The sequence below is a fragment of the Nerophis ophidion genome, linkage group LG21, assembly GCF_033978795.1.
Source record: "Nerophis ophidion isolate RoL-2023_Sa linkage group LG21, RoL_Noph_v1.0, whole genome shotgun sequence".
Classification (NCBI taxonomy): Eukaryota; Metazoa; Chordata; class Actinopteri; order Syngnathiformes; family Syngnathidae; genus Nerophis; species Nerophis ophidion.
Genome location: NC_084631.1, coordinates 18,550,606 through 18,563,975, shown reverse-complemented (window position 1 = coordinate 18,563,975; position 13,370 = coordinate 18,550,606). Strand labels below are relative to the sequence as shown.

At 37.5% G+C, this 13,370-nt stretch overlaps 1 protein-coding gene across 2 annotated transcripts in view; it reads left to right on the top strand.

The window, feature by feature from the left end:
• Positions 1-445: 445 nt before the first annotated feature.
• The window catches only part of med30 (mediator complex subunit 30), a 133,775-nt gene continuing 120,850 nt past the window's right edge, over positions 446-13,370 (top strand). For both annotated transcript variants that reach the window (XM_061882071.1, XM_061882070.1), the window contains exons 1-2: positions 446-536; positions 6,836-7,107. In XM_061882071.1, the coding sequence (XP_061738055.1) occupies positions 6,931-7,107 (177 nt within the window). In that variant the 5' untranslated portion in view covers positions 446-536; positions 6,836-6,930. The remainder of the gene's footprint in view (positions 537-6,835; positions 7,108-13,370) is intronic.

Genomic DNA, 13,370 nt, shown 5'->3' with positions numbered 1-13,370 from the left:
GACTATATAAATAATCATCGATTGATTGATAAATGAAAATGAACTAATAATATGTGTCATTATCTCCTTTTATATGAATTTTTTATTTTTATTTATTTTTTAAATAAAAGCGGTTTCAGCGCATGAGAAAACGCATGAAATTAAAAGGTATTTGAATATACTTTTTAATTGAAGTGTTTATTGTTACTTCCACACTCTACCACACCGTGGCGCTGTCGCACCAGGGAACTTGGGCACTAAGACGCCGTGGTTTACCGTAATGCCAGATATAATCCGCTTTGGAAAGCAACACTCATAGACATTTATTGAGTGAACACCAAATAAAACCCTAATTTTTCCTTGTTTTAAATTCACAACAAGTGAAGTAAAACGTCCTATTTTCCCAAACCTAACCCCCTGCGAGGTATTAAATTGTGTTGCCCTTCTACTAGGAGTTATGGTTTCAACCGTACTTCTCGCGATACTTCACAACGTTATCCTCCTCGCAGCAGAGAAGTTGACATGAAATCAAAAGAGACACATTTATCTCCACACAGGTAACAAACATTGTTGTCGAACGTCTTATTGGCACACAGGTCGATAAAAATGTATTGTTTAACAAGTAGGAACACTCACAGTCGTCTTTAAGTTTATTTGCCGACGTCTTTCGGGTGTCCTCAGCTATGGATAACAAGCACTCCACTTTTGACATATGGGAATATTAGGACTGTTACTTCTAGATCATGTTTATGCTATTTAGTTGTGTCTTAAACATGGCGTCTTGACGCTTTGGCGCGACCGAAATACATTTCAACACTAAACTAGTTTGCCTTAACGTTACTAAAGTCCTCAATAATCGACTTAATTGCTACACTTACAACAATGCCATTAAATATGTCATATTTTCCTTCGTTGATCATAAATAATAAGTTATTGATTAGTTTATGTTCTTTATTATGAATTATGTGTTTCCATCATATTTATATTTTTCATAAATTGATATATTCTTTTTTTTTTTTACTTACTACATTTGCATTGTATTTTTTAAATTCATATTTATACCTCTTATAAGTACCTTTATAAACACCTTTCCCTCTTCTTTTTGATTTTTCATTGCTACACATTCTTAAAAAATAAATAAAATAAACATATATATATATTAGGTCTGCGAATCTGGGTGTCCCACGATTCGATTCAATATCGATTCTTGGGGTCACGATTCGATAATATATTGATTTTTTTCGATTCGATTCGATTCTCGATTCAACAACGCTATTTTTCCGATTCAAAAGGATTCTGTATTCATTCAATACATAGGATTTCAGCAGGATCTACCCCAGTCTGCTGACATGCTAGCAGAGTAGTAAATTTAATAAAAAAAAAAGGCTTTTATATTTGTAAATGTCAATGTTTTATCAACTGATTGCAATAATGTAAATTTGTTTTAAATTATTAAACAAACCAAAAATATGACTTATTTTATCTTTGTGAAAACATTGGACACAGTGTGTTGTCAAGCTTATGAGATGCGATGCAAGTGTAAGCCACTGTGACACTATCGTTCTTGTTTTTTATAAATGTGTAATGATAATGTAAATGAGGGATTTTTAATCACTACTATGCTGAAATTATAACTAATATTGGTACTGTATTTGATAATATTCATTTTTGTTTCACTACTTTTGGTTTGTTCTGTGTCGTGTTTGTGTCTTCTCTCAATTGCTCTGTTTATTGCAGTTCTGAGTGTTGCTGGGTCAGGATTGGTTTTGGAATTGGATTGCATTGTTATGGTATTGCTGTTTAGTGGTTTGTTGGATTGATAAAAATAAATAAAAAATCTATATATATATATATATATATATATATATATATATATATATATATATATATATATATATATATATATATGTATATATATGTATATATATATGTGTGTGTATATATGTATATATTAGGGGTGTGGGAAAACATCGATTAGAATACGAATCGAATCGAATATGTTGTGCGATTCAGAATCGATTCTCTTTTTTTTTAAATCGATTTTTATTATTGTTATTATTATTATTATTATTGTTTTTAATCAATCTTACAAACCACTACACAGCAATACCATAACAATGCAATCCAATTCCAAAACCAAACCTGACCCAGCAACACTCTGCAATAAACAGAGCAATTGAGAGGAGACACAAACACGACACAGAACAAACCAAAAGTAGTGAAACAAAAATGAATATTATCAACAACAGTATCATTATTAGTTATAATTTCAGCATAGCAGTGATTAAAAATCCCTCATTGACATTATCATTAGACATTTATAAAAAAAACAAAAACGAACAATAGTGTCACAGTGGCTTACACTTGCATCGCATCTCATAAGCTTGACAACACACTGTGTCCAATGTTTTCACAAAGATAAAATAAGTCATATTTTTGGTTCGTTTAATAGTTAAAACAAATTTACATTATTGCAATCGGTTGATAAAACATTGTCCTTTAAAATTATAAAAGCTTTTTAAAAAAATCCACTACTCTGCTAGCATGTCAGCAGACTGGGGTAGATCCTGCTGAAATCCTATGTATTGAATGAATACAGAATCCTTTTGAATCGGAAAACTATCATTTTTTAATCGAGAATCACGTTGAATCGAAAAAATCGATATATTATCGAATCGCGACCTCAAGAATCGATTTTGAATAGAAACGTGGGACACCCAAAGACTCGCAGCCCTAATATATATATATATATATATATATATATATATATATATATATATATATATATATATATATCCCATCCATCCATTTTCTACCGCTTATTCCCTTTGGGGTCGCGGGGGGTGCTAGTGCCTATCTCAGCTACAATCGGGCGGAAGTCGGGGTACACACTGGACAAGTCACCCTCATCGCATATGTATATATATATATATATATATATATATATATATATATATATATATATATATATATATATATATATATATATATCAGTGAAGTGAAGTGATTTATATTTATACAGCGCTTTTTCTCAAGTGACTAAAAGCGCTTTACATAGTGAAACCCAATATCTAATTTTTACATTTAAACCAGCGTGGGTGGCACTGGGAGCAGGTGGGTAAAGTGTCTTGCCCAAGGACACAACAGCAGTGACTAAGATGGCGGAAGTGGGGATCAACCTGCAACCCTTAAGTTGCTGGCACGGCCGCTCTACCAACCGAGCTATACCGCCCCGATTTTATATATATAATATATATATATATATATATATATATATATATATATATATATATATATATGTATGTATGTATGTATGTATGTATGTATGTATGTATGTATATATATGTGTGTGTATATATATATGTATATGTATATATATATATATGTGTGTGTGTATATATATATGTATATGTATGTATATATATATATATATATATATATATATATATATATATATATATATATATATATATATATATATATATATATATATATATATATATTTATGTATATATTTATATTTATATACATTTTTATTTCTTAAAGTTTTAATTTTTTTGTCCTGTCCAGCTTTTCAGGCAAATCATATTGTTGACATAGATGCCTGTACAAATTTACTTTACAAAAGAGAAGTGTGGGATACTTCTCTTGTTGCCTTATTTGTATGTGACTCTATTAAATGGATTTATATCATGATATTATAATAAAAATTCTTGAATATATTAAGCACTAGTAAATCAAGCACTGATACAGGGATGTCGAAAGTGGGGAATGGGGGCAATTTTGCAAATTTTTTTGCACATTCTCAAAATACTTTTATGAAAAATAAAATAAAACGTAGAATAAACAGAAAACAGGAGTAATGTAACAAGAAATTGTTTTTAAAATGGTTTTTGTATTTTCTATTTGTTAGATGTATTCTTATTTTGTTTATTACATTTTCATTGTATTTCTTTAATGTCATATTTACATTTATACATACAGTATTATCTTTTTTTCAACACCTTTCCCTCCTCTTTTTAATTTTTCATCACTGTAAATGCACTATCTACTGCATACTGTATATTGCTACACATTTTTCATATACTGTCCCACAAATTATTGCTGATAAACAAAAGTATTGTCAGCATTATTTTGAGACCAAACTAAGCACTGACACAGTGCGGAATAGGGGCCATTTTGCAACATTTTTAACTGCACATTCTCAAAAAACTTTTAGAAAACAAAAAATCATGAAAAATGGAATAAAGCAGCACACAGGTGTAATGTAACAACAAAAAACGTTTTTTTCCCCATATTTATTATTTTGTATTATTATTTATTATTCTTATTGTGTTATATGTAATGAAAAAAAATCTTCATATTTTTAATTATCCATCCATCCATCCATTTTCTACCGCTTATTCCCTTGTAATTACTTAGATTTATTCTTATTGTATTTCTTTATTAAATGTTCATTGCATTTCTTTAAAGTCATATTTGTATATTTATAAATACGATATTTTTTTCATCACCTTTCCCTCTTCTTTTTGATTTTTCATTACTGTAATAGCTCCATCTACTGTTTACAGTATATCGCTACACATTTTTAATACAGTGTCCCACAAATTATTGCTGATAAACAATAGCATTTTCAGCATTATTTTGAGACCAAAGTAAGCGCTGATACAGGGATGTCCAAAGTGCGGAATGGGGGCCATTTTGCAAATTTTTTAATGGCCTGCTGCACATTCTAAAAATACTTTTATATAAAAAAAAATTAAACCTGGAATACAACAGCAAACTGGTGTAATGTAACAAGAACGATTTTTTAAAAACAATTTTTTTCACATTTTTTATTAGAAAATGTATTATTGTTATTATTTATTTATTACATTTTCATTGTATTTCTTTAAAGTCATATTTGTACATTTGTAAATACAGTATTTTATTTTTTCAACACCTCTCCCTCTTCTTTTTAATTTTTAATTACTGTAATTACACTCTCCACAAATTATTACTGATGAACAATAGTAATGTCAGCATTATTTTGAGACCAAATTAAGCGCTGATACATGGATGTCTAAAGTGCATAATGGGGATCATTTTGCGACCAGGAACTAATTTTTTTTAACGGCCTGGTGCGCATACTAAAACTACTTTTATAAATTTTTTTTTTTTTTTTTTTACAAAAAATGGAATAAAAAAGCAACAAGTAACAAGAACAATTTTTTAACCTTTTTTTCATATTTTTAATGCGTTAGATGTGTTCTTATTTTATTTATTTATTACATTTTAATTGTATTTCTGTAAAGTCATATTTGTAATTTTAAAAATACAGTATTTTTATTTTGAAATAAACAAAAATGTGAATTAAGCATTGATACTGTGATGTCTGAAGTGCAGAATTGGGGCCATTTTGCGACTAAAAGCCAATCTTTTTAATGGTCCCCTGCACATTCTAAAAATACTTTTATATATAAAAAAATCATTAAATCTTTTTTTTTCATATTTTTTACAAGTAAGATTTATTTTTATTTCCTTTATTCATTACATTTTCATTGTATTTCTTTAAAGTCATATTTGTACATTTATGAATACAGTATTTTAGTTTTTTCAAAACCTTTTCCTCTTCTTTTTGGTCTTTCATAATTCTTATAGCCATCTACTGTGAGTGCAGCTGGGATAGGCTCCTGCCACCCTGAGAGGGACAAGTGGTAGAAATTGGATGGGTAGATGGATATATACATTGCAGCACTTTTATGATGTATTACTACACAAATTATTGCCAATAAATTATATTAGTGTCAGCATTATTTTAAGACAGAATTAAACGCCAATGCAGGGGTGTCCAAAGTGCGGCACGAGGACTGTTTGCAACCTGCAGCTAATTTTTCAACTACCCGTGGCCCATTCTAAAAATATTTTTATTACAAAAAAATCATGAAAAGCGGATTAAAACAGCAAATGGGTGTAATGTAATGAGAAAAAAATGAATATTAATAACTAATAACACAAAACAGGCATGCTGTCAGGCTTGCCACTGACTGTGTTTTAGTATTTCCTCTGTGTGTGTTTAGTATTTCCTGTCCTTAGTTCCTGTCAGCACTCTTATTTTGGTTCAGCTTCCTGTTTGTCTCCCTGTGTGGTGTTTTCCCTCAGCTGCGGCTGATTGACACCTGGCCACACCTGTTGTCAATCAGCCCGCTCCTATTTGTACCTGCTTTGTCTTGAGTCAGTTGCTGGATTATTGCCGTTGCCACATCATGTCGCACTTGTCTTTGCTACCTGTCGTGTCGTATCTTGATGTGTCAATGCAGCGTTGCGGTAAGCTATGTTTGATAGCGGTTTTTAGCTTACTGTCTTTTGTTCCCTGCTTCTGTTTTGTTTTCTAAGTACAAGTATGACTTCTGTTTTCCATGCTAAAGTTCCTTCTTGTTTTCTAGCTCCCCTGCAAGCTTTCTTAGTTTATCTGCCCACGTGCGTGCTTTTTGTTGTATACCCTTTGTTTGGTTTTGTTATATTAAAACCATGTTTTCTCACTTCATGCCTGCCTCCATCTCTGCATCTTGGGGTTCGTCAACAACAAACTTTGACACATGCATTGTTTTTTCCTTTAAAAAATGTAGTTATAGTATTTAAAAAAAAAAAAGCATATCAAAATGGCTCTTGCATCTTTTAACTTTTCAGTGGAATATTTTTTTGAATATGTCCTTTACCTTGTATATCTCTCATCATAACTGCTTTCTCCGAGTTGTTAATTGGTAAACAATAGTAAACAATAGTGTTGAATTGTATTTATAACAATTTTAGACTTTGACTAATTTCAATTTGTCCCACTTCTACCCCTCCAATCTTCTTTTTCTCTTACTTCAAGGCACACAAGGGTGTACTGTTGTCCTCCGGTCTGATATCCGACAGGTCAATTTACGTGGATCCAGTCCCCCTCCGTCATTGCTACCCGCTGTCTCCATGACAACTCCTGCACTAGTGTCACCTTTTACGGGGCCGCCGCCGCCGCCTCAGCAACAGCAGGGCCAGGCAGCGCGTGATGTCAACACCGCCTCATTGTGTCGCATCGGCCAGGAGACGGTCCAAGACATTGTCCTCAGAACCATGGAGATCTTCCAGCTCCTCCGAAACATGCAGGTGTCTCCATCTTCTCGTATTAATATCGATTTACAGAATATAAGCTGAAGTCGTAAAGGCGTCCAGATGATAAGTTCTCTTTATTAATTTCCCATGCTAACAATGTATTTTTCAAATATTTTGTAGATAACTAGCTGTACTTATTTTGATCACCTAATTGCATGTTTTTGTCGCCGTGGTCGATGATTACTTCAAATCTGATATGGTTAACATTATGAGCAAAATAAGAAATATAAAATAATCGACATTTCTGGACTTTCACACCATAACCTGTGTTTCTTCATGCTTTTTTAGTACTTCCTCAATCATCTTGAGGAAAACATCGGAACACAACGCGAAATAGAATACCACCGTCTTTTTCTCTCGTTTTAAAATTTGCTCATATTTCCATCATTTGGAAATGTACACTTGGTAAAGAAAGTATTAATGCGCCTTTTAAATTTTTCACTCTCTGTTTCATTGTAGCCATTTTCTAAAATTAAAAAAAAGTGTATTTTATTTATCATTAATGTACACTCAGCCCTCCTATGGACAGAAAAAAAACTGAAATTTAGAAATTTTTGAAAATGTATTAAAAATAAAAAACTCAAATCAGCCTTTGCCTAATACTTTGTTGATGCACCTTTAGCAGCAATAACAGCTTTGAGTCTGTGAATATGATGCCACAAGCTTGGCACACCAATCTTTGGGCAGTTTTGCCCATTGCTCTTTGCAGCACCTCTCAAGTTCCATCAGGTTGTCATCCAGGATGTCTCCGTCCATTGCTGCATTTATCTTTCCCTCTACCCTGACTAGTCTCCCAGTTCCTGCCACTAAAAACCATCCCCACAGCATGATGCTGCCACCACCATGCTTCACTGTAGGGATGGTACTGCCCTGGTAATGAGCGGTGCCTGGTTTTCTCCAAACATGACGCCTGGCACTCACGCCAAATAGTTCAAACTTTGTCTCATTAGACCTGAGAATTTAGTTTCATGTGCATACTTTTTACTAAGAAATGGCTTCCGTCTAGCCACTCTACCATACAGGCCTGATTGGTGGATTGCTGCAGAGATGGTTGTCCTTCTGGAAGGTTCTCCTCTCTGTAGCTCTGACAAAGTGACCATCAGGTTCTTCTTCACCTCCATGACAAGACTAAGATGAATACAGCAACGCACAGAGACATCCTGGATGAAAACCAACACTTCCCATCCAACCTGATGGAGCTTGAGAGGTGCTGCAAAGCGGAATGGGCGAAACTGCCCAGGGATAGTTGTGCATAACTTGTGGCATCGTACTTGAGGCTGTAATTGCTGCTAAAGATGCATCAACAAAGCATTGAGCAAATGCTGTGGGTACTTATGTACAATGTGATTTGAGTTTTTTATTTTAATGGATTTGCAAAAAATTCTACATTTCTGTTTTTTTTTCTGTCAAGATAGGGTGAAGAGTGTATATGTATGAGAAAATGTAAAAGGGTCTGATTTAGAAATGTCTGATAATATCAGCCTGCCGATAATATCGGCCGATAAATGGTTTAAAATGTAATGTCGGAAATTATCGGTATCGGTTTGAAAAAAAAGTAACTTTTATGACTTTTTAAAACGCCGCTGTGTACACAGACGTAGGGAGGAGAACAGAGCGCCAATAAACCTTAAAGGCACTGCCTTTGCGTGCCGGTCCAATCACATAATATCTACTGCTTTTCACACACACAAGTGAATGCAAGGCATTGTTGGTCAACAGCCATACAGGTCACACTGAGGGTGGTCGTATAAACAACTTTAAGACTGTTAGAAACATGCGCCACATTGTGAACCCAAACCAAAGAAGAATGACAAACACATTTTGGGAGAACATCCGCACTGTAACACAACATAAACACAACAGAACAAATACCCAGAACCCCTTGCAGCACTAACTATTCCAGGATGCTACAATATACACCCCCGCTACCCCCTACGCCCCCCCACACACACACACCTCAACCCCCCCCACAACCCCCAATCCTGCCCACCTCAACCTCCTCATGTTCTCTCAGGGAGAGCATGTCCCAAATTCCAAGCTGCTGTTTTGAGGCATGTTAAAAAAAAAGCACTTTGGGACTTCAATAATAAATATGGCAGTGCCATTTTGGCATTTTTTTCCATTACTTGAGTTGATTTATTTTGAAAAACTTTGTTACATCACGGGGCATCACAACAAAATTAGGCATAATGAAGTGTTAAAGGCCTACTGAAACCCAGTACTACCGACCACGCAGTCTGATAGTTTATATATCAATGATGAAATGTTAACATTGCAACACATGCCAATACAGCCGGTTTAGTTTACCAAATTGCAATTTTAAAATTCCCGCTAAGTATCCTGTTGAAAACGTCGCGGAATGATGACGCGTATGATGACGCGTGCGCGTGACGTCACGGATTGTAGCGGACATTTTCTTCCAGCACCGATCACGGCTATAAGTCGTCTGCTTTAATCGCATAATTACACAATATTCTGGATATATGTGTTGCTGAATCTTCTGCAATTCGTTCAATTAATAATGGAGACTACAAAGAAGAAAGATATTGGTGGAAAGCGGTGTATTGCAACTGCCTTTAGCAACACAAACACAGCCGGTGTTTCCTTGTTTACATTCGCAAAGGTGAAGCTTTACTATGCAACACAGGGGTCAAGCGGACATGGATCCCCCCACATGTCAACCGGCAGGTTTCGGTGAGAAAATTGTGGTAATAAGTCGGCTGTTACCGTGGACATGAGCGGAGCTTGCGTCGTTCCTCGTGCACCTGTCAAAGAGGCAGCTGCGACTCTTTTTCCTCCTCCGACCGGCCGTCCCCGAACGTAGGATGCTTCCACCGTCGAGGAGGGGGGGGGAAAAAAGCTCAGCCCGGCCCAACCGACTGCCTTCGCTTCGCCTCGTCGAGAAATGTGGCTTCCCTCCGAGACACTGGCGGGCACCACACCTGTGGCCACACCCCTCCGACTTTCAGGTACGACTATATAATCTCACTAAAACACTAGTAACACAATAAGCAGATACAGGATTTTCCAGAATTATCCTAGTAAATGTGTCTAATAACATCTGAATCGCTCCGTCTTTTTTTTTTTTTTGTAGTCCTTCACTCTCACTATCCTCATCCACGAATCTTTCATCCTTGCTCAAACTAATGGGGAAATCGTCGCGTTCTTGATCCGAATCGCTCTCGCTGCTGGTGGCCATTATTGTAAACAATGTGAGGATGTGAGGAGCTCCACAACCCGTGACGTCACGCGCACATCGTCTGCTACTTCCGGTACAGGCAAAGCTTTTTTATTAGCGACCTAAAGTTGCAAACTTTATCGTCGATGTTCTCTACTAAATCCTTTCAGCAAAAATATGACAATATCGCAAAATGATCAAGTATGACACAAAGAATAGACTTGCTATCCCTGTTTAAATAAGAAAATCTAATTTCAGTAGGCCTTTAATTCCATTACTGTATATAATATCGGTATCGGTTAATATCAGAATCGGTAATTAAGAGTTGGACAATATTGGAATATCGGTAATTGGCAAAAAAGCCATTATCGGATATCTCTAATGCAGAGTGTACATTTATGAGAAAATGTAAAGGGGTCTGAATACTTTCCGTACCCACTGTATGCAGGCTGACCCATACTTTATGTGTACTGCTACAACCTGCATTGATGCATCAGACAGCCATATTCGATAATTCCTTCAAATTCTGTGTAAAAATAACATGATTTGGGATGAAGACGCTGCCAAAACAAATTCTACACACTTTGAAATTGTCTCCATTTTTCTGTAGGCGACGTCAGCTGGCTGATGCAGACCCGCCCTCATTTTGGATCTAAAAGTGAATGTACCAAAATGTGCTGAAATGCGTTACAAAATAAGCCTGAAATCACTACCGTCTCTTTTTAGAGGAAATGTTGTCGGCTTTAGAGGGGCCGTTTAACATTGTCAGAAAACCGGTCAGCCTTGAAGCTTGATAATCGTAAATTCATCCACATTTACATACTGTATCCATATTTAAATGTGAGTGTTAAGCTGATTGATTTGCTACAGATGCCACCTTGTGAACAATATGTATACGCTGACTATAGTTCTGCAATAAAAGTCCATAATAGTCAAATACCAGATAGTGGGGCAGTGAATCTTCGGGCACCACACAATTCGATTTATTTCTTGGGGGTAACGATTCGATTCAGAATCGATACTCCATACAAAATCAATACTTTTTCTAACAACTTTCGGTGCCAGTTCTATGACTAACTAGATTCCTCTATAAAATAGATAAACATATCTGATCAATTTCTATATTACTTTAAAGAAAACTGTTTTTGTTTAAAAAACAAAAAAATTTGATAAATACATTTTTGAATCGGTTAAGAAACGTTAAAAATAAGAATCCCAATGAATTCAAAAAGCAATTTTTTGGCACCCCTACTATGGAGGTTAATTTGTGTCTTTATTATGAAAACTTTTTTTGACATTGACTTTATGTAATGGATTTTTTTTGCGTTTAAATTTTGTGAACTTAATTTTTTTACATGAAATTATGCTGACAATTTAATTGAAAATACATTCATCCATCCATCCATCCATCATCTTCCGCTTATCCGAGGTCGGGTCGCGGGGGCAACAGCCTAAGCAGGGAAACCCAGACTTCCCTCTCCCCAGCCACTTCGTCTAGCTCTTCCCGGGGGATCCCGAGGCGTTCCCAGGCCAGCCGGGAGACATAGTCTTCCCAACGTGTCCTGGGTCTTCCCCGTGGCCTCCTACCGGTTGGACGTGCCCTAAACACCTCCCTAGGGAGGCGTTCGGGTGGCATCCTGACCAGATGCCCGAACCACCTCATCTGGCTCCTCTCGATGTGAAGGAGCAGCGGCTTTACTTTGAGTTCCTCCCGGATGGCAGAGCTTCTCACCCTATCTCTAAGGGAGAGCCCCGCCACACGGCGGAGGAAACTCATTTCGGCCGCTTGTACCCGTGATCTTATCCTTTCGGTCATGACCCAAAGCTCATGACCATAGGTGAGGATGGGAACGTAGATCGACCGGTAAATTGAGAGCTTCGCCTTCCGGCTCAGCTCCTTCTTCACCACAACGGATCGGTACAACGTCCGCATTACTGAAGACGCCGCACCGATCCGCCTGTCGATCTCACGATCCACTCTTCCCTCACTCGTGAACAAGACTCCTAGGTACTTGAACTCCTCCACTTGGGGCAGGGTCTCCTCCCCAACCCGGAGATGGCACTCCACCCTTTTCCGGGCGAGAACCATGGACTCGGACTTGGAGGTGCTGATTCTCATTCCGGTCGCTTCACACTCGGCTGCGAACCGATCCAGCGAGAGCTGAAGATCCCGCTCAGATGAAGCCATCAGGACCACATCATCTGCAAAAAGCAGAGACCTAATCCTGCGGTTACCAAACCGGAACCCCTCAACGCCTTGACTGCGCCTAGAAATTCTGTCCATAAAAGTTATGAACAGAATGGGTGACAAAGGACAGCCTTGGCGGAGTCCAACCCTCACTGGAAATGTGTTCGACTTACTGCCGGCAATGCGGACCAAGCTCTGGCACTGATCGTACAGGGAACGGACCGCCACAATAAGACAGTCCGATACCCCATACTCTCTGAGCACTCCCCACAGGACTTCCCGAGGGACACGGTCGAATGCCTTCTCCAAGTCCACAAAGCACATGTAGACTGGTTGGGCAAACTCCCATGCACCCTCAAGAACCCTGCCGAGAGTATAGAGCTGGTCCACAGTTCCACGACCAGGACGAAAACCACACTGTTCCTCCTGAATCCGAGGTTCGACTATCCGACGTAGCCTCCTCTCCAGTACACCTGAATAAACCTTACCGGGAAGGCTGAGGAGTGTGATCCCACGATAGTTGGAACACACCCTCCGGTCCCCCTTCTTAAAGAGAGGAACCACCACCCCGGTCTGCCAATCCAGAGGTACCGCCCCCGATGTCCACGCGATGCTGCAAAGTCTTGTCAACCAAGACAGCCCCACAGCATCCAGAGCCTTAAGGAACTCCGGGCGGATCTCGTCCACCCCTGGGGCCTTGCCACCGAGGAGCTTTTTAACTACCTCAGCGACCTCAGCCCCAGAAATAGGAGAGTCCACCACAGATTCCCCAGGCACTGCTTCCTCATAGGAAGACGTGTTGGTGGGATTGAGGAGGTCTTCGAAGTATTCTTTCCACCTATCCACAACATCCGCAGTCGAGGTCAGCAGAACACCATCCGCACCATACAC